At 41.3% G+C, this 21,525-nt stretch overlaps 1 protein-coding gene across 5 annotated transcripts in view; it reads left to right on the top strand.

Moving 5' to 3' along the window:
• PHRF1 (PHD and ring finger domains 1) overlaps window positions 1-21,525 on the top strand; it is a 29,780-nt gene that overhangs the window by 6,299 nt on the left and 1,956 nt on the right. For 3 of the 5 annotated variants that reach the window (XM_031049038.2, XM_031049036.2, XM_031049037.2), the window contains exons 2-17: window positions 842-956; window positions 1,290-1,403; window positions 2,747-2,979; window positions 3,912-3,995; window positions 4,942-5,063; window positions 8,257-8,354; window positions 8,861-9,033; window positions 10,448-10,658; window positions 11,022-11,161; window positions 11,982-12,169; window positions 12,851-12,970; window positions 14,683-14,837; window positions 15,691-18,501; window positions 19,228-19,304; window positions 19,911-20,171; window positions 21,289-21,417. In XM_031049038.2, coding sequence (XP_030904898.2) covers window positions 866-956; window positions 1,290-1,403; window positions 2,747-2,979; window positions 3,912-3,995; window positions 4,942-5,063; window positions 8,257-8,354; window positions 8,861-9,033; window positions 10,448-10,658; window positions 11,022-11,161; window positions 11,982-12,169; window positions 12,851-12,970; window positions 14,683-14,837; window positions 15,691-18,501; window positions 19,228-19,304; window positions 19,911-20,171; window positions 21,289-21,417 — 5,007 coding nt within the window. In that variant the 5' untranslated portion in view covers window positions 842-865. The remainder of the gene's footprint in view (window positions 1-841; window positions 957-1,289; window positions 1,404-2,746; window positions 2,980-3,911; window positions 3,996-4,941; window positions 5,064-8,256; window positions 8,355-8,860; window positions 9,034-10,447; window positions 10,659-11,021; window positions 11,162-11,981; window positions 12,170-12,850; window positions 12,971-14,682; window positions 14,838-15,690; window positions 18,502-19,227; window positions 19,305-19,910; window positions 20,172-21,288; window positions 21,418-21,525) is intronic. The other 2 variants (XM_031049039.2, XM_034061725.1) reach the window with 2 other exon arrangements.

Below are 21,525 nucleotides of genomic sequence, written 5' to 3' on the forward strand. Positions count from 1 at the left end.
TGAACACTGCCAGGGATGTGGCAGCCACAGCTTCTCTGGGCAGCCTGTGCCAGTGCCTCACCACCCTCACAGGGAAGAACTCTTTCCTAATCTAAGTCTGTCCTCTGTCAGTTTAAAACCATTCCCCCTTGTCCTTTTCCTGCAGGCCCGTGTCAAAAGTCCCTCTCCAGCTTGTCAGCCCCTTAGGTACTGTAAAGCTGCTCTGTTGTCTTCCTGGAGAATTCTCCAGGCTGTACAACCCCAGATTTTTCAGCCTGTCTCCATAGAGGTGGTGCTTCAGCCCCCAGAGCATCTTCGTGGCCTCCTCTGGACATGAACCAACAGGTCCAAGCCCTCCTTATGGTGGGGGCCCCAGAGCTGAATGTAGTTCTTATTGTTTCTTTTTAATCGGGCAAGACAGTATTTTGATTTAACACACGTGTTGTCATCCTGTTAGGGCCTCTGATCTCTCTCAGTTCTGTGTTTTGTTTGTAGTCCACACGATAGATGGTGCAGGTTTTCTATTCCTATATTCAATGGGGAGTTCTGTTTATAACTTCTTCCATCATCCAGGAGCACAAGATAAAGCTGAATCTTGTACCTTAAGTGAATTTCATAAGCAGCTGGATTCATCTATCTTGGTAGGGGTGTGAAACTTCATGTAATGACGAATGCTTACTGGCAGCAAGCTCCAACTTGAAACTGGGAAAACTGATCAGTGGTGTGAGGAGCCTTTGCTGTAGAGCAATGTCCCCTCTACCATTCACATCTCTGCAGATGCATTGGGTGCTCTTTGCTGGGCTTATGCCCGCTCTGCATGTGTAGGTGATGCACTGCCTCACTGAAGTCTGCCTTCTTGCAGAGAGCCAGTTTCCAATGTCCTGCCATGGATGATGACAGCCAGGATGAACTGATAAACAAGAATGCTGCACTGGGCAAGAGCAAAAGACAGAGTCTTGTGCTCCTCAGTGAAACAGGTAAATGCAGCCTCTCTACATGTGCACATTTCTATTTTTAGGTTGGAGAACCTATTTGGTTTAACCTCCAAAGAGAAGTGAAGATATATTAGTGACCATTTATTTATTTTTCCCTGAGAACTGTTTTGATTTGATTCCTAAACTCTGTATCTCAAACTGCCGGCATGTTTCCCTTGAGTTCCTCAGAACAAGCAGCTTTGATACCAGTCAGAAAATTGGGGTTTCACTTCATATATAACATCCTGAGCAGGAGTTCTGGTGTGACCTTCACTGTTCTGTCTGTCTGTCTGCATCAAATAGGTATTTCCTCTCTTCTTCTCTTTTCTTTTTAAGAAAGCAATGGTGGAAATAGCGATGATTCAGAAGATGATACTGGAAGTGAAGATGACCCTGAGGAAGAGGGAGGTGAGGAGGATAAGGAAGAAAGTGAAGATGAAGAACTAGAAGGTAGTTCTGTTAGTGCACATTAACAGCCTTTTTTTTAATAATTGGAGGAAGAGTGGTAGGAAAACTTTTCCTCCAAAAATTAACCATTAAATATAAATCCACAGATGCTGCTGTGTCAGGCTGATGCTTAAAGCCTGCGGTAGTAAACAAGTAATATTCTCCAGTTTCTAAGTTCTTAAAGCATTTTTCTATTTGGAGACTATCTGCTAGCCAGAGTCATGTACTTATAGTCAGTAGGAGTGAACTCTGTCCCAGCAGAAGTAGGAAAAAAAAAAAAACAGAATTGCAGCAATGGCTGATGCTATTTTTTACTTATGGAAAGCAGATTTGTTTGCTTTGGAATGGGGCTTTAAAGTGAGTTTTATGATGGGGAGTTTTGGAAGTAAATTGGTTTTGCTTTAAGGCTATGGAGGGGGAAAGAAGACTTGACTAAGTTTTCTTTGAAAAAGGAATATAGATGTTACCTGGATTTATTAGTTTTACTGAAAATGTACTTCCTAGATTATGTACTTCTGGAACTGCTGCACTCAACTTATTATTTGAATAGACAAAAATAGTTTTTTAGCATGTCTTAAAGCTTGATGGGAAGGCAAGAGCACAGTTTTCCAAGTTCCTAGTTAGACTGATTTGAGCACAGACTAAAAAATGGATGCCAGGTGCCAAAAAGCCTTATTAATCCTTCATTTTCTGCTATGTCCAAACAGGAGAAGACAAAAGACAAAACACCCCACCCCCAAAAAAGATTTATTTATTTTTTTATTTAGGTAACTTTTCACTACTTCTTGAAAATGTCAGATAAATTCATAGGTTTTAGGCAACGACTAACAGACACTTCTGTATTTTGCGCTGAAAGTATGAACACCTTTCAACAATGTGTGCTGAGTGCTTAAAATTAACTATATTCAAACCCAAGGTTCTTTAAGCAGTCTCCACCTAGGCCCCCAGATCTCTTGATCCTTAAAATCATGATTTACTGGTGAAATCTCAAATCTGTTTTTCTGCAGATGAGTGTATTGCTGCTGCTTCTCCTTTGGAGTGCATTTAAAAAAAACAAACCAAAACAACCTCCTGTTTTTCTGCTGTCTGTCCTTCAAATCTCTTGCAAGACTAGTCACGTTATCAGGCTTTATTTTCCACCAGAGTAATCCATCACTTTTTAGTGAAGGGATTTAGGAAAAAAGAAAGCAGCAAACATTATTGCCTCAAACTTGGGAAGCTGTGCTTTGCCCTATAAAATAAGCTTACTTGGAATCTTCTGTGACCTGGTACCTGCCTACCCCCTCTGCCCTCGCTGCTGAAGCCCTGCAGCAATGAGAGCTCTTTCTCATCTCTAACTTTTTAAGATTGTGAAGATGATGATGATGAAGAGGAAGAGGAGGAAGAAACTGAGGCCAGTGGGGAGGGAACAACTGATGCTCTGGAGGCAGAGTCACGCGTAAATGGAGCAAGCGTTTCTTCTGACGAGGATGGTGAACACTGCCCCATTTGCCTCAACACGTTTAGGGATCAGGTTGTTGGGACTCCTGAGAACTGTTCCCATTACTTCTGCTTGGACTGTATTGTGGAGTGGTCTAAGGTGAGCTCTTTTGTCCCTGATGTCCTGTGGCCTTCCAGTGTGCTCTGCTTCTTCCCCTCTGATCATGCTGTTTTGCTGTAATGAGAACAAAACACTGTAATATTTATATTTGTTTTCTTAAACTTTTTTTTACACAGGCTTGGGTTACTGCTCCATTTGGCAGGTTTCACGTTTGTGAAATACGTATCTGTTTCGTACCCATACTGATCTGTTGGGTTTTCTGAAAGCTGTAATGTCATAAGTGTGATGCTAGACCATCTAAAATTATTTTTTCAAGTCAAAACATCAGTAATACTGGTTTTTTTTCTGTGTATTTCTCTGTACATCTCTTGTTGAATTCTATGTTTTGGCTGTTGGATTGGGAGGGTCTGTTGCAACAATGAATATTTAAATGTAGGAAAGATATAAGAGAATACTAAATCAGCAGTTTGCTCTGAATTTAGTTCCTTGCAACCTGTGTAATTCTTGTAATCATAAACTAGTGTGAGATTTACAACAAAACTTCTTGCACACACAGCAGTACCAGTGGTAATTAATTAGTTAAATAAACAAAAAAATCACTGTTAATGAGTATGTTTGTAAGCCATTCCCACTTGCTCATTCATCCAAAAGAAAGAAAATGCCCTAATACATGAGCAGTATTTCTAGGCAATATCTAGAAGAACTTTTACTCTGGCAATTGAATAATAATTAAATGACTTTGGTATTATAAATGCTTTTCTGAAAATGCATGTTTTCTCTGATGCAGTGGGTTGATTGTAAACCAGGTAAGTTGGATTCAAGTACTTAAAATGTGAAGCCCAGTAGCTGTCAAAATGAGTACTACATTAATGTTTATTGCATTAATAATTGAAGATGTCCTTTTTAAAAATTGAATGAAGAGGTGTGCTTATTAACTGTATAGGGATTTTATTTTTTTTTAATCTCTCTAGAATGCCAACTCCTGTCCAGTGGATCGAATCCTCTTTATGAACATTAACATTCGGGCACATTTTGGTGGTGAAATCTTAAAAAAGGTAAGCTTCCTGCTGTGGCAAACAACAGGGTCAGTTGCTATGAAATACCTGTTTAAAGGTTTACATTTCTAGCATGTTTATCTGATATTTACTATCTGGATGTATTTTATTTCTTTCCTATTTTGAGATTGCCTTTTAAGGAGCTGTTACAGTTTTTCTTCTTCCCTAAACACATTTCCTGCAGTACTGCATGTGGATTGAAGTGTGGCATCATGTCTGATGGCAGAAAGGGTGGTTTTCATAGCTGCCTCTTTTGCGTAATGGACATTTGACTCTGAGCTGTTATGCATTAAGAAGCCTGTCTCTGTGGGGAAAATGCCCTCCATACTGCAAGTGCTGCTGTAATATGAATAGGCATAATTAAGGTTATGCATGATCTTTTTCTTATGTCTTGTTGCCAGCTATACTGTGTATCATTTGGGCTTGTAAGAGGAAAGAGACAGAAGGTAATAGGAGACCTCTTAAAGGCACAGTGTGCTAATAGCCTCTCAAAAATGAATATTGAAGAGTCGTTACTGCTCTTAGTATTGGAAACGTTGGTTTTCAAGGGACATTTATGAGTTGGTTTGTTTTCATGAAGTGGTGGTTTGTTATTGTGTTTTAGCAGAGGTGCAAATTAATATTTAAATCACACATTTAAAGAGGAAAAAAGCTAAGCTTGCTCTCTTTTTGTCTTGCTTTTAGTTTGACTCCTTTTGATATCAGGAACTTTTTTTTTTGCCTGTTCTTGAAATGCAGTTGGTGTTTGACAGTAAACAAGTTCAGATAGATGTTTTCAAGCATTTGATCATGTCCTGCGTGGGTTGAATGAACCAAATGAAGTTTCTAGTGTGTACCAGCTGGTTTGGTTCATTCACTTTTAGACTTTGCTGCAGGTACCAATGATGTGACTATGTTTTAAAAAGTTCTACATTCTGCAAAAAATGTGAATCCCTCTTTTATTTAGATTCCTGTTGAGAACACGATTATTCAGGGTAATTATGGAGAGGATGACCCAACCTTCTGTGAGGTGTGTGGCAGAAGTGACCGCGAAGATCGCCTGCTGCTGTGTGATGGCTGTGATGCAGGGTAAGAAAGGTTGAAATTAATGTAGCACCTTCATGATTGCAGATGGCACTGCAGGGCTGGCTGGTATTTGGTCTACAGGTACTGTCTGGGATGTAGGCTGTCCCTTAATTGTTTCTTGAAGCTTATCATATGACCAGACTTGTATCCATATGCTTATAGTGCAAACATCCCTATGATACGCTGGATCCTTTTCTGGTCATCTAGCAGCATATGTGGGGAGAGTCCTGCACACATCAGGTCACTGCAGCAGGTGACCATAGCTTCAAGTGATGAAGATGTTGCATGGATGAACACAAAAATCTGGGTGCCTGGAGAGTAAAAACGTTTATTCTTTATGTCTTTTTGAAAAGGTGCATGATTTATCTCAGCTGATTGGGAACTAGCGCTGTGCAGGAGAATTGCTTAAGATTCACAGTGTCATGACATTTTGAGGTCTTTTCTTTATAGCCATAGTTATTAAATGATGTCCTTACTCTTGCTTACTTCTGTCTCTGCCAAACATGTTTTTTTCCCCTCCTTGATAAGTAAAATAAATATTTAAGTAGAAGCATCAAGGTACTTGAACACAACATCAGGCCTACAGTCTTCTGCTAGAATATACAGTCTTACACTGTTTAATCACTATGGCAGCATTGTCGGTTTCATGATGTCAAAAGTTACCCATCGAACAAAGAAAGATACTTGCTTGCAATGAACACATAATTTAAAAAAAAAATACTCCTAGCAAGCTAACTAGATTTTTGGTAAGTGTAGTTCTGGCCTTGCATTCTTTAGAGTCCATATACTCTGATTCACCTTTGGAGAAAAGGCAAAATCAGGCATGCTAAATATTATTAGGCATGTCAGAACACCGAATTTAAAATACTTAACCAAAACCAGTGTTTCATAGGTCTTATCTGAAGTCATGTATTTCAGGTCTTTCTGGACTTTCATAAGCCTTATCTCAACCCAAGGTATTGCTTCAGATATAGTAGTTCCCCTGTTTCTCCCTGGAAGCATCTGTTCATAACTTAAAGGTACAGGAAAAGTTTGAAATCCATTGGACTTCATTGCCAGTCACAGAGCCCAAGAGATGTTTTGAGGACTTGATGGCCAGTGTCTCTTGCCCCCACAAATAATCCTGGCCAGACCGCTTAGTTACACAGTCTTTGTGCTTCTGAATGGGTGGGTGCAAGAGCACAAGTAAATGAACCTGAAGGAATGAGTCTGAGTAAAATCTGTTTACTTGGAGTGGGTTTGTTTTGTTTTTTAAAAAAACCCCAAACCAAACAAAACAACCAACAAACAAGTATCACCTTATCCTTCCATAAGATCTGGCACTGAGTTTTGTTAGGATGATTTTCTGTGTGATGAGGTTCCTTTGCTGTGCACAGAACTCGACATAGCTGTTGCAGGAGGTTCTCCAGTGTCCAGACTTTTAGGGCTGAAAGGCTTTGCTTGTCAAGTGGGTCATAACATGACATCAGAACTCCCAGAGGTCATTTGAAAAGTACACGATTAAGTTGTTGCTACAAGCGTCTTTATTATGACTTTAGCCTGAATCTAACAATATTCCTTGTCAGAATACTGCTGTGGAGAAATGATCTCATTCCTGGTATGTGGCAGTTGGAGAATAAACTCTCTTTGCCCAGAGAAGGAAAATTCTTTGCTACCCTGATTTTAAAGTAATGATCTGTTGCAAACATCATTTTCAACCTCATTTCAAGTCTCTGAAAGAGTATAAAATCTAATCTGCATATCTTCATGCAAGAAGAACGTGATACTCCGTTTTTTGTATTGACAATCTATTTTAGTATAAACATAATATTGGTGAAGCTCCAAATTGAGTTTATCACAGTATGGTTGGGAACAGGTTTGGAAGACAATCTGAAGTTGGGGTGATGGGTGGAAAGTAGGCTAACAACTGTAGTCTCTGTGTGGGTTTTTCTTTTGTATTGCTGTAAAATTGTATTAGACTGTCAGATGGATGTTCCTTCCCTTTCTTTTCTCTTTGGCCAGCACTGGGATGTATTATCAGACAGTGGATTTTGGCATGTGAAAGTGAAATGGAGAGCTTTACTCTTTCTCCTTATAGGAGCGTTAAATACTGTACTACATCAGAAATAACGGTAGGGTTTCCTTGTTTAGAAAAAGAACAAAGTTGGTCACAGAAAAGGTTGTTAATTTGAAGCTGAAACTCTTACTTAAGGCTGTGGTCTCTGTTCCTTGCCTTGGGAACTTGGTCTGAGCACTTGGTTTGCATCTCCTCGACTTGGAGAATCTGTTTTAATTATTTTTAGCAGGAATATAAGTTGTTTTAAAACTTCTGTGCTACTAATACATATTGCTGTGGCTGGGCTTTGATTGCTGAAAACAAATTACAGCACTGAAGTTGGGTAATGTTGAGAGGCTTTCCTGGGTAGCTTCTGTGTAAGTGATTGATGAGACTGTTAGTCTAGCTGCTTAGCTTTTTGGGTAGAAAACACTCCAGAAGGCCTGCCTCAGGGAGCACCATACCATCTTCTTTCCCTATGAGGTATGATAAGGACAAGCACATATCTCAGGTGGTGTTTGGAAGTCAGTATGGTTATTCTTCAGTCCTGCAAGCAGCTGTATGAAGCCAGTGTCTGATTAAAGCTCTACAACCTGGCTTGTGCAGTTACACAGACATCCTTATCACCAGTTGCCTTCCTTATGCCAGGTGTATGTGCAATACAGTGCACTTATTCAATGTAACAAGGCTTTGCACTTGACCTGTGTCTAGTCATGCAAAATAAAATGCTCATAAGTACCAGTGAGGTTAATGCTATGTTGGTTTGCAGGAACTGATGTTGTTTCCTGATTTTCTGTCTCCCCAGCACCTCAATACATCTCTCCTTTCTCTTTGTCACCGTCAGTTTTGTCTCTGCACGTTTCTTGCAGCTGGGGTTCAAATGGCAAGCGATACACCAAACAGTGAGGGGAAATATGCTCACTTTTCTGAGCTTTATTGATCAAAATATCACCCAGAATTGAAGATCTTTATATAATTATCGGGTAGCATCGTTTCTCTGGAGGTTGGTAGAAGCAGATGGGTAGACCATAGTTTCAAACTTCAGAAAATATGGCTGCCTTATGCAGTGTGTGGATAAAAGTAAAAGGCTCTCTTCCCTTGGAAAGGAGCACATTCTCTGATTTTTATTTTACTTCTGTTTTGTTTTCTTTTCCCCTTGAGGTATCACATGGAATGCCTTAATCCACCTCTGAGTGAAATTCCTGTAGATGAATGGTTCTGTCCAGCCTGTGCCCCCATGGGTGTCAGTGCTGCTGCAGGTAAGGGTTTTGTGATCTCCAGTCAAAGTAAATATTTTTCTCCTGAGCTAGATGATGATGAAGCATGTGCTGTTTTGAAGAGGTGTTTAACCCGTGGTTTTATCTATTTTAAATAATTGTTTTGATAGGTATTCTCTGTTTAGGTTCAAAAGTTGACTTGAACTCTTGACTGATAAGAGGATCTTGTTTATTGAAATTTTCATCTGCAGTTACAACCTGTGAAGCGTATGCATTCTTTAACCTTCATGAGGCAACCCCAGCACCTTAGTGCAACTGCATTGTATTACATTGGAAAGACTTTGTTAGTATCCTCACCTCAGATTGCCAAGGTAGCAGCAATTTCTGTCACCTAGAAAATTGTCTTTCTCTGCAACAGTCTTAAGCAGTGGTGTCTGTGCTCATTTCCTTTTGAGAGGATAATGGCTGCCTTTGGAGGTGATTGGTTTAAGGAAAGGAATACTACTCGATTCTTGAAAGACAAGTGACATGGCATCTTTTCTTTCAAGACACAGATCATGTCAGTGATGAAGAGGTTGCTGCCATCATGGCTGATGTTACGCCTACCACCAGCAGGCTACGTCCCCAGGCCCGAACCCGAGCTATTGCTAGAACTCGGCAGAGCGAACGAGTTAGGGCAACAGTGAACAGAAACCGGATAACAACAGCCCAGCAAATTCAGGTATTCTGGAAGAACCTTGTGGGAGAGTTGAAATAAGTCCCCTCTTAAATAGCTCAGCTGTCTGTGTTGTGTAAAGCACAATAGCTAGTAGTTGTGGAGTTCTTTTAAACTGAGATTTTGAACATGGGCAAGGTGAGTGCAGCACATGACCAGAACTCTTTATTTTGAAATCTGCAGTAGCTTCCTCTTAATCTGCATCTTTATCATCTCAGGTGTGAGCAAAATTGTATTTTTATTCCCAGTGGCTGTTATGCACAGTTTGTGCACCACTTCTGGGGTTTTTTTAACATGTTTTTTTGTGGAGACAGGGCATGTTTATTTGACTTCTGTGCATTGGCTTGTTTGTTGTCCTACCCCCTTTACCACAGTAGTAGAACCTGTTGACCGTCACCAGCCAAACTGAAGAATGTCAGTGTTTTTAAGGTTTCTATGTTTGTGAAAATCAGCTTGTTACTGAAGAGAAAAAGTCCAGATGTTAGTGTCCTCAGTGGTGTCACAGTGCAAGTTCAACCACATTAATAGGCTCCAGAGAATACATGCAAGGAAGTATCCCAAATACCCATGGTCCCTCAAATCCTTTACTACTTGATTTCACTGAAAATTTCTCCAGCTGTTTCTGGATGTTTCTGTTGGCAGGGATAATTACAGTCCTTTAGGTAACTAGTATGGTACAAGCTGAGAACTTTTGAACTTCAGGATCTCCAGCCTGCTTTGCTCTCTGTCTTTAGTCAAAGTACTCTACTCATCACTTACATAAATATAAAAGGCTTTAAATTGCAAAGGAGCACATGGTGATTTAGTGTGGAAGGAGATCCTGTAAATAACCTTCATGTGACTAGTAATGTTAATTGGTTCTTTATTCATGCTGCTGTTGGAATTTGGTAGAAACATACAATTCTACAACTTCTGAAAGGAAGAGGAGAATCTGACTTAAAATAAGGAAAATTCTAGAAAACTCCTTCTAGAAAACAATCACAGTATCCTAGAATGATTTGGGTTGGAGAGGACCTTAAGATCATCCAGTTCCAACTCCCCTACCATGGGCAGTGACACCTCCCACTAGATCAGGTTGCTCAAGGCTCTGTCCAACCTGGCCTTGCACACTGCCAGGGATGGAGCATTCACAGCCTCCTTGGGCGGTTCCAGTGGATCACTACTCTCACAGTAAAGAATTTCTTTCTTACGTTTAACCTAAATTGCCCCTGTTTAAATCTGTACCCATGTTCTCTATGATATGATAGTCAATAGGTGAGAAAGATGACATAATTGCTTAACTGGCAGCTTGGTGACAAAAGTGCTTCTCATTTGAATCTCAAACCCTTTTTTTATTTTTGTTTTCATTGAATGCTTTTATGACTAACTTGTTGCTGACCTTTAAATACCTGTATCATATAACTTCCAATCCCCCACGCAGAATGTGCCAGCGTACCTCATGCCCTCTCTTCTGGATGAAACAATTGAGGCAGTTATTTCAGGCATAAACACAGCCATGTATGAGCGTCCTGTTACACCGCTTCCTCCACTGGTTCCTGATCCACTCCCTGCACCATTCTCTATACTGCCTCGTCTACCAGCTCCTGCACCGGCCCCTACACCAGCCTCTACTAGGCAGAAAAGAAGAACAGGTAAGGGCATTGGACATCTTCCATGGTTCCCATCTGCAATAATAAAATTTTTGGGTAGATGAGCCCAAATCACACAAAATACTCTAGATGAGCTGTGTGCTGCCACACCGCTGCAGCTACAGAAGTATACCACACGTATTTTCTTCTTTCCCCATCCCACGTCTTCTCAGAAGTGTCTTGATGGTTGCTTTTGCATGAATCCTAATGATTTCACTTTTTCTGGTCTGCTGTTTTATACTGTTGCAACACACTGTAGGCCTCTGTGAGCAGCTTTGAATGCCATGCAAAGGTGAAAAGAGGAATACAGGGTAAAATGCAGTGCCAGCACTTAGCTAGATGCTTGGTTGTCTTTTGTCCCATCAGGCAGGAGGAAGAAAGTAAGAGGCAAAAAAAGAACTCAGACAAAATCTTCTGCTGGGAAGAAGAGTTCAGGGGCACAACTGAAGAGACGCAAGATTCTCATAAAGAAGAGAAGGGGGAAAAAGATGAGAGTAAGATCACGTGTGAGTTTCTGCCAGTGTCAGCATCTGCCATTTTTCAGCTATCTGTAAAAGCACTATAATGGGGGATTCAGTGGAAAAAATAATTGGTTTGTAATGATAGCTGCTAACTTACTTCTGGTGGGGAGTATGTGCAGGATGTGTCCAGTGTACTGGAGAAAGATGCTGTACATAGAAGTGAATTGCAACTTTCAGGCAGGGCTGCTGAGTTTGCTGACAAATCCTGTTACCTGAACTGCAGGGATCACACTGTAAAGTGCATCCTGCAGGCGTTATGCCTTACCATTCAGCTGTAGTGTTTACTTGGTACTGATACAAGCTAAGTTAAAATTGCCACCACCTATTCTTTTCAATAGGCTGTGGATGCTTGTGTTGTTGCAAACCCAGTTAATTGACTGTAAGGGCTTTCAAAATCTCTTTCAGTTGTGGATAATGTTCTTGCATGAACTGTACTGAATGCTCTGTACTAGCTTCACTTTTGTCCTCAGCTACCTTAAGTAGAGGTTACATTCTACAGCCAGAACTGTCCCTCCAGTCTTTAATAAGGAGTTAACAATTTTGCATTATATTATTAAAGATTTTTTAGAAACTTACCTGGTCACTTAAACAGAGACATGCAATCTGTTTGAAGTGAAATACAGGCCATAGTTGGAAGTTTCATAAATGCTTTTAAACAAATATAGACAGTAAATGCACACTGCTGCTGCTACCAACGGTAGTAACCTGATGACTGTATTTGGCTTAAGTGAAGAATCTGGGGCTTTAGTAACAGGGTACATACCTGCCTGAACATGCAAATAACCCAATCTCTTTATCTGTGCAGGTGAAAAATGAGGTTACTACTCGCTCCCGTATTGCAAGAACTCTTGGTCTTAGTAAACCTGTGCGTGGGGCCTCGCTTCCTTCCATGTCCAAACCAGCAGAGCCCTCACTTGGCCTGATGAGAGCAGATATTGGTGCAGCTTCTCTATCTGTGTTTGGAGATCCGTATGAGCTGGATCCTTATGAAAGGTAAGATACCTCTGGATTATGATTAGGGACCTAATATTTCACAAGGGTTGTTTGTACACATAACTTTCTGCAGTGTATAGATCTTGCATCTGAAGTCAGCTTTGGATACACAGCTCATAGCAGCGTATTGTCCTGTTCTTGGCTGAGTTTCTGAGCCTTTAAAGAATCAGCCGCCTTTAAAGAGGTTTGCTGAAATAATAATCCTCTTGAAAACCTTTAACAAGATCTGTGGGGTTATTCAAAGGCTAGAATTTGAGGGAGTCAGATCCTAGTTGGTCAGTTTTTATTTATTTTAAGTGAACATAGCTAGTGTGTTTGGTACACAATAAAAAGTGACTTCACATAGAACTAAATGGAATCCTCCATGTTTCTCCTTTTCTCATCTTCACTTTTCCAGACGGTTTAAATTCAGGAGGAATCTTACTGTACCATAGTTTGTGTCATGCTTAAGCTTTGGGGGTGTTTTTTTGGGGGGGGGAGGTGCATGGACATCTGAAATTTTTGTTGGTGAAATTTAGTTATCCACAGAAAATAAATATATTGCACAAATATTTTGTAATAATAATAGATGATAATCTCTAGCTTCATATCTGAAGTAGCAGTATTATCTACTTCATCCATTTGGCATGAAAAACATTCAGACAGTTTCAGAGTCTGTGTGTGTATGTGTCTTACCCACAGTAATGAAGAGGCTTCAGCAAATCCAGATTCACCAGTGAGTGCCAAAAGGAGAGTTCTCTCCCAGTCAGCACTGAGGTCTCACCGTCCTGTAGCTAGACCTATTTCAGTGGGACTTCCCAGGTAAAAATCCACCAAGTTACTTATTTTCCTTAATTAACCAGTGACTCTAACAAAAGAGCAAACTGTTTGATCATCCTGGTTTAACTCTTTTCTTACCTGGAGTGTTTTGAAAAGAGTGTGTGTGCATGCTCATGCATAGATAAATAACCACAGTGCTTTTTTTTTTATGTTGAAGGACACATGCTCAGTCTTTCATAATAGCTCTAACTATTGTATTGCAATTTCAAATTGGTGTTTCTGCCCTAACCTAACTTTTCTTGCTTTCTGTTTTGGAATTGTTTAGTAATCACAAAGTAATTGGGATTGTTTAGTAATCCCATTAGTATGTTTTAAACCTCAGTCTCATTAACCTTTAAAAACCCTCTTGCTTATTTAAGAGGGAGAAACAATTTGTTTGATCTTGCAATTTAACCATTACTTTGCTATGCTGGAAAAGGAGCATTGCTGGGTGCCTTCCACTGACAGCCACAGTGGGTTTTCAGGAATAGGGTGAGGGACATAGGGCAGAGGGGTAGGACACAGGGAGCAAGAGCATGATGGGAAGAAGAGGGATGGGGAAAATGACTGAGGCAGGTACCAACTGAATTGGAGAACTGAAAGGCTGGGGGAGCTGAAGACTAGGAGAAATAGGGGGAGCTCAGCTTAAATGATTAAAGATGTGAGAGGTTTACATATCTGCTCTCTAATGCATCTGACTTATGGTAAAGGTTGGTTTCTCAGGACTAAGATAGTATTATGAATAGTACATTGTGTAGAAGGTAGAACTGCTTAGCTGAAATGCAGCTTTTCTATAGCCTTGGTTTACCTGCTTTACAGTGAGTTTCCTGGGCTGGGCTGGGCAGGCAATTCTTTTAGCATTCTCATTTGCCTTTCTGTTGTATCTTATGACAGGTTTTTGGTGTACATTGTTTGGAACCTTGGCTTTGTTGTCATACAGTAATGAAGTGCAGCTCCCTCAGAGAGCTGGGGCTCTTGGTCCCTTTTGAAGTTTTGTTTTGTTTTTTTAACCCAACCAAAACAACCCCCCCAAATCCCACAATACAAAACTGCCACACCCCAACACCATGTGTTTGTGTTGTCCTGTGTGTGGGAGCCTTGCTGATGTTTTTCAGTGTAATTCCTCCTATACCATGCTCTTAGCTGGCCTACCAGTAGTCACCTCTGTGTATTTTGACTAGTGCTAAACACTGGTTTAAGCTGCATCAGTTGTTCTTAGATAGTGGTGTAAGCCTGAGGAATACACTTGAGATTGTGATTTGATGGGGATAAGAGAGTCAGCTGGGACAGAAATATCTCTGAAGTGATGAACAGCAGTTTATGCTTCAGAAATGCATCTTAAATGCACTGGAAAGTTAACCTTGATACACAATGCCATCAGCACCGCTCTTATGTAGGATCAAAGGCATTTACTTACCAAAGGTTTCTGGTATGGTTACATGATTTCCTGTCTTGTGGTGTTCCTGTGGGAAGTCAGTAAAAGCCTCAACTGCTGTTTGTCAGAAGGAGATCATAGAATCGTAGAATAGTTAGGGTTGGAAATGACCTTAAGATCATCTAGTTCCAACGACTCTAGTGAAGCCAAAAAAAGTAGTGAACTTCTCTGGCTGACCTCTGTTTATGCCCTTGATTTTGGTTTCTTTTGAATGTAATGTGTGTGTATAAAACAAGTGCTGTTAAGAGTAAAGGAAATATAACCGCTCTGAAACATGCAGAAACAGTGTCCCTGCTGTGAGTCCTGAACAAGAAGAAGAAGCTGCCCCGGTGCCTGATTTGCTGGGAAGTATCCTGTCTGGACAGAGCCTTCTCATGATGAGTAGTTCGGATGTGGTCATCAACAGAGATGGTTCCCTGACGGCAAAGAAGGCAGGTAAGGGTATAGCACTTCATAGTGCAATTGGCCTCTCTGTTTCATCTCTGTCTGCCCTGGTCCTACAGGCTGGATAGTTTCAAACATAAGGATGCTTTTATTTGAATACGTAGGATAGATTCAGTGGTTGCCAGCAGTAATCCAGCTAATAAGATTCTAAGGTATGCTCTAAAATAGTGTTACTTGTCCCTGTTTTAATTGCAGAGCTGAGATGCTACTGGATGATTTTGGTTTTAATAGATAGTTTTCTTCTTTCAAAAGAAGCTGTAGTTTTATGCTTCGTTATAAAAAAACGAAGGACTGGATAGAACAGAGGTATCTTAGTACCCAATTTTTATGGTGTTTGTCAGGCATTACTGCCATGGCAGTGAACTGTACTTTGGTTTGAAGAACAGTCATGAGGACCTTGGCAGGAAGTTTCTTTGCAAAAGTAGAGCTCTAGAATATGTGCTAGTATCTCCAGCTTCCAAGCTTCCCTTGGCATGCTATTATTTGGAAAGAATCTCTTCAAATTGCAGCTTAGAGCTTTATTCTTAAAATAAGTACCTGTAACAGCCTCTGTTGTGGTCATTTTTATCAATCAGCGACTGCAGGGTAATAAACACGAATCTGGTGATATCTACAGAACAGAGTAATTTCTTTCCAAAACATTAATGTTTACCTCAAAGATGAGGTTGTCTGGCATTAAACCTTGAGCATCTGACTGAAAGAACTGTTGGACCGACGTATTACTGTGGTATGTCTGCAAACTAAAATGGAACTTAAAATAATTAGCTCAGTATTTCTTTTAATGTTGGTGGGAAAATGTCCAGTTACATACTGAAAAGCTTAATTATTTGCTTGTATGTCATAGCTCCACTTAATAGAAAATCGGCGAATGACTCGAGAGCAGATGATAGTTCAGGACGTAGCACCCAACCAAGTACAGTGCATTCAGGGACCACAGCAAGCAGCTCAACTCCTGGACCTTCAGTTTCCTCAGGGCTGAGTACTCAGACCAGACCCTCCTCCTCTTCCTCCTCCTCCTCCTCAAGCTTGTTTTCATTGCGTTCACCCTCACTGAGCAGGACTGAGCCTGCAGTAAACTCGGCACAGGCCACATCAGAAAAGGCAACTGTAAAATCAGAATATTCAATGACACCCAGATCTGTTCAGACTCAAAACATAGCTGCTCTGAACAGGCATGGTTCCAGGCTAGATGAAATGCCCAGATGTAATGGAAACTCTAAAAGCTTTGCAGCCAGTAACTTGTCATCTTCAGAGCCCCTGAGCTGTAATTTGAATTCTGCCTCGAAAGCTGTAACCGTGAGGCAGCCAATAAAACCACCTTCCAAGAGAATTGACATCTTTGAGCTTCCCAGGATACCAAAGATTAAAAAGGAAACCAACAGCAAGCAGGTGGAGCCAGAACCCTCAGGAAGCCAAAGCTGCGACATCCCCAGCTCCTGTATAACCCATCTGACTGGCAAAGAGAGCACTAATCAACCAGGAAAGGGTAGCAAGGTGGAAAGTCAGAAGTCAACTGCCAAGGAATATCATCAACAAACACGTACAAGTGGGTTGTCTTTTTCTGCCAGTACAGGTGTTCATGGCAGTTCATTGCTACTGGGCACTTCAAGAAGCAAAGGCCCAAGCTCTTTTGAGAGTTTTAAAATCAATATTCCTGGGAACGCAGGGCATCCCAGCAGACTTTCTAACCCAGGATTTTGTAACACCTTCCGCCCTGTGGATGACAAAGTGCAACAGAAAGAGAATCCTTTGCATCTTTTCTCAGTTAAGAAAAAGCAGGTCAAAAGTGAGATATATGATCCTTTTGAGCCAACAGGATCAGACTCGAGTTCAGCAAGCAGCAGTCCTGAAAGGCTTGGCTCAGGGATTCCACTAACTAATATTACCAGGACTATTTCCATTGAAAATCCCAAAGTTCAAACGTTTCAAACTGTCCGCCGTTTCACCCCTTACAGGGTAGAAAATGTGTTTGGATCTGGGGCTGACTCTGATGTACCATCTAGTAACACAGAGTCTCATGATCATGTGACAGTAGAAAGCAGGATTGTGGAACCGATCTCTGATACAGAGGAGAGGGACAATATGGATGAGGAAGACTTTCTAAGCAGTCCTTGCACTTCATCTGCTGTTAAGCAAGTTTCTAATGCAGAGTGCTTAAAAAGGGAAAGGAGAGAGGGCCCTAATGTGTTCTTTAATGCTGAAGAATTGATTAGACCTAACGTTAATGTGAAAGTAGAACCAGAGAGTCCCTCAAAGAATGATGAGCAGCAGAATGTCCAAAAGGTAGAACAGACAGAGAGGCGATCACGTTCCAGATCCTGTTCAAATTCCAGCTCCCGAAGTAAGAAGAAGTTAAAAAGGAAAAAGGCACTTGTCAAAGAGCACAGGAGATCCCGGTCAGGGTCTAGGGATAAGGCACACTCAAGGGACCGAAGCTCCAGATCTGCCTCTTGGTCAGAGGGAGAAGAGTGCAGCAAAACACAAACACCAAAACCCAAGAGCAGGAGGTCTTCTACGGACCGTTCTAGCAGCCACGAACGATCTAAGAAAAAGAAAATGAAGGATAAAACCAAGGATAAAAAGGCAAAAACTTCTTGGTCTAGGGAGAGAAGAAAATCTAGGTCACGTTCAGGTAGTCCTGGAAGTACTTCTGAGTTTTATGAAAACAGAAAGAAGAAAAGACGGTCTCGATCAAGATCAAGACGGAGGGAGCGTTCCCGATCAAATAGCATCGAGAGGACTAAAAGGCGGAAACACAGAAGAGACAAAAGCCATGAGAGGTATGATAAAGATAGCTTGAGGTCAAGGGACAGAAAGAGATCAAGATCCAGGTCTCGGGAGAGGAGAAAATGGAGGTCTCGGTCTCGGTCTACATCTCGATCTCGGGAGCACAAAAGCAGCAAATCAAAGGAAAAAAGACCACGATCAAGATCATGTTCCAAAGAAAGAAAACACAAATCAAAAGAGACATCACTTCCTCCTCCACCAGAAAAGGATCAAAAACCTCCAGCTGAAAATGTGTCCAGGTGTCTGGAGCAACCCCATTCCTTCAAGCGAGAGCCAAAGGAGGAGCTAGTACTAGAAGAGCTTTCCATAACCATCCAACCAAATGTCAAACTTGAGGAAGTACAAGCTGAGACCCCAGTTCAACTCAGAGAGGTCCAAGAAATTATAAAGGTAGAGCCCACCTGTCAGGAGGTGACCCGTGAAACTGCATTCCCTGTGCCAGAGATCACAAACATTTCTGTTCCAGTTGGCAATGTGGATTCTTTTGCTGAAACAGAATTAATGAGTAGCAGTGATCCAGGAGTACTTGGTAGCTGTAACAATACAAACCTTGAGATTACAGTTAAAATAGAAAATACTTCATTATGTCCATCTCTGATGGACCCACCCCCAAAGAAGGAAGTTATCCTACATGCTCCAACTGAGGCTGCACCAATTCAAAGCCCGTCCAAAAGCAAACTAACAGATTGTGTGAGGGAGCTTAAAGATGAGTGCCTTGTGTCAAACGAGAAAACTGGTAATTTCAGTAAGCCTGAATTGGAGGTGGTGCCTCAGGGTCCTGCACTGAAATCAAAAGCACCAGTGAAAAGAGTTACCTGGAATCTTCAACAGGAAGAAGGTGGCACACTGTCTGCTGGAAAAGTTCCAAGTAAGTCTCTCATTTGGAAAACAAACCGTAATTGAAGCGGGCTGTATATGGCTTAGAGTTTCAGTGCCCTAAGCTTCCTAGCTAAACCTGGCTGTAGTGTAACAGCTCTGTCATGTGCGCTGAGGTGTTCCTGTGGTTTCCAGTCCCAAGAGTTAGCATTTTGCACTTTGCTGAAATCATGAGGCGAGTAGTGTTGGTGGATTTTAGAGGACATGTGGTCAGCTCTGCTCAGTGAGCCAACAGCAGCTTGTTTGGCTGTGTACCTGTTGCAGCCAGATCTCTGAAGTGGCCGCCTGTGTTCCACCCGTTCCGCAGTGAACTAGAACAGTGGTTTTGCCTTCAGAATTTGTGAAGGTTTCTGGGAACTGGGGAACACAACAGATCTCTGTAGCTTGCTCCTCTGAGCTCTGCTAAACCAAAGCTGCAAGAAACAGCTTGGCTTGGGACCCTCTGCTACATCTGCTGACAGAATTGCTTTTGTGGTTCTCATTGGTTACTTATACAGAAACCCAGGAAAAAGCAATTGCCTCAAGAATGACAAGTCCTGTATTATCAGAAGCTTTAAAACATTGATGACTGCTAAACAAACCCTTCTTATAGCTAGCTTTGTTGTTAGATCCTTTTTATTTTAATTGTTTAAAATATAAGTGGCTTTAAATCTTTGACCTGTTTATTTTATTCTTAAATGTTCTCAAATGTTTTCCTTTCCTTCTCTTGGGAACCTAGGGATGCCATTTTACAAACCTCAGCGAGCAAAAGAAGGGGCCTGGAAAGCAGAGGACTTGAACCAAACATTAAATCAGGTGCAGTTAAATGAGCCTCCTCCAACCAATTATATGATTCCTGAGCCTATGTTTCCTGATCTAGATTCCTCTCAGGTTGGTTCCTATTCTGGCACCCAAGTGTCATGGAAGGCATCCCACCTCATCTGTGCCCTCATTGTGCAACACCCTCCTCTCATAGCAGAGTTCGCCTTCCTCTGCGTGTGGTACATTTCATATAGCCCATACACCTCAGCCATCATTCAGTCTCTCCTTACTGGTCCTTACTGTTTGACGAAGCGCATTTTCTTTAATTCTGCAGTATACATGCAGCTTCTGTTTCCACTGGTAACTTGTGGAAAGGTGGTGCTGTTTGAGAAGCTGTGAGCTTCTCCCTGAATTGTGATCAGGCTGTAAAAATTGGCCTGGTGGCACTGGTCCTTGCAATCAGACTGTGCTGTCCACAAGGTGTAGAAGGTGAGTGGGGCTGGTGTTAGCTCCTGGTGCACAGAGACCTAGGATATTAGCCTCCCTGATTTAAGCTAGTAATTACTTATCTCAGTGGATAAAAGGTGCTCTGAAAATCATGGTCTCATGACGCTCTGTCTTGTAAGTACAGGCATTTACAGAATTATATCTGTTTCACAGGTGTACTGTCAAAATACACCTTTGACTCCACCTCTGCCCTCCAGCCTTCCCCCTTATGCCCCTGTCAGCCAGCCCACAGTTCAATTTATCATGCAAGGTAGCCTCCCAGCGCTTGTCTGCATGGCAGGACAGAGCCTGACTCCAGAGCCAGGCAGCCTGGCAACTGCATCTGAACCAGGAATCCAAGCTGCTTCTGTTGGAAACGCAGAAGAAGATATCAACGCACCCAAACCTCCAGTGGATAAAACAAAAAATGAGGAAGTGAGTGAATGCTACCAAGTGGCAAATGCATAGCATTAATGAGCTGTTTGTTTGAACTTTTAAATTTGGGGGGGGGGGATTAACTTTCTTTGTGTTCTGTTTTCCCAGCACCTCTTGTCACCATTGGTTTTGGTGACTGACTGTGCTAACCCAGTAGTTGCAAGCAATCCTTTCTTTGATTTCTTTTGGGATTTATTCCATTTGATGATTCCACTTTCTACTGCTTCATCACAACAAGACAGAGGGGGATTAAAGCATCTAAAATACATTATTAAAGTTCTGAAACCTTCTTGCATGAATGTTTGGAAAGGACTTCTCCAGAAGTCAGAATGTTCAGATTTCTCTCATTCAGTTTTCTCCTTTCCCCTCCATCTTTGAAATTAATGTCAATTCTCAAAACAGTCCTACAGGGAGGTAGGACTGTATCTTGCTACTTATCAGCACTGAAAGTGCAGCTGTAGTAGAACACTTTGGAGACTTTGCAGTAGTAGACACTTGCTGCTAAGTTTTGGGTTTGCTATAGAAACCATCTGCTTAAGCATAGTGGATGTTAACACAAGAACAGGAACTTTCTTGGCCTGTTATTTTACTTTCTACCGGAAAACAGTAAGATACTTTTCCCACTGAACCTCCATTCATGAGCAGCAGTTTCTATGAACTTGTCATAGTGAAATATGTTCTGATGTCATCTGTAATCCTTAATTTATAGGCAACTCTAGTTTTCAGGGTGCTTGTAGAGCTGAATCTTTATATTCTCAGCTATGCCTTGCTGCTTTTAGTTTCTGATGCCTCTTGGTGGGTGTATGTTTATTTCACAGCTATTGGAAGGGAAGGAGGAGACCAAAATTAGTAAGTGGACACTTTAGTCACTTGCTTAAAGCACATTCTCTAAGGCATAGAATAAATGTCACATAAAACAAGGGTTCCTTGTAGCAAGAATTAGTATTTGTTTCAAGACTGCAGTTTGTAGGAAGGGAAATCATTTGAGGCTGGCTCTTATTTGGATCATTGAAACAGTGAAATGAGTATTTCCATTGTTAGAGCATTTCTAAGAAAAATAAGTTTAGAAACCATTCCCAAGATAGCACAAGTTAATAAACTTCTCTTTACTGTGCAGTATATGAAGAAGCTTCACATGCAGGAAAGGGCTGTGGAAGAAGTGAAACTTGCTATTAAACCCTTTTACCAGAAGAGGGAGATTACAAAGGAGGAGTACAAGAGCATTCTTCGAAAAGCAGTACAAAAGGTAAGGTGACAGTGAAGTGGAGAGGAGGAGCTGTGCAGATCATTCAATAAACGCACTTAAGATTGCATTTGCCAGCTTCAGCAGTTACATGCTGTGACTGAGTAGCAC

This window comes from Melopsittacus undulatus, chromosome 4, assembly GCF_012275295.1.
Source record: "Melopsittacus undulatus isolate bMelUnd1 chromosome 4, bMelUnd1.mat.Z, whole genome shotgun sequence".
Lineage (NCBI taxonomy): Eukaryota > Metazoa > Chordata > Aves > Psittaciformes > Psittaculidae > Melopsittacus > Melopsittacus undulatus.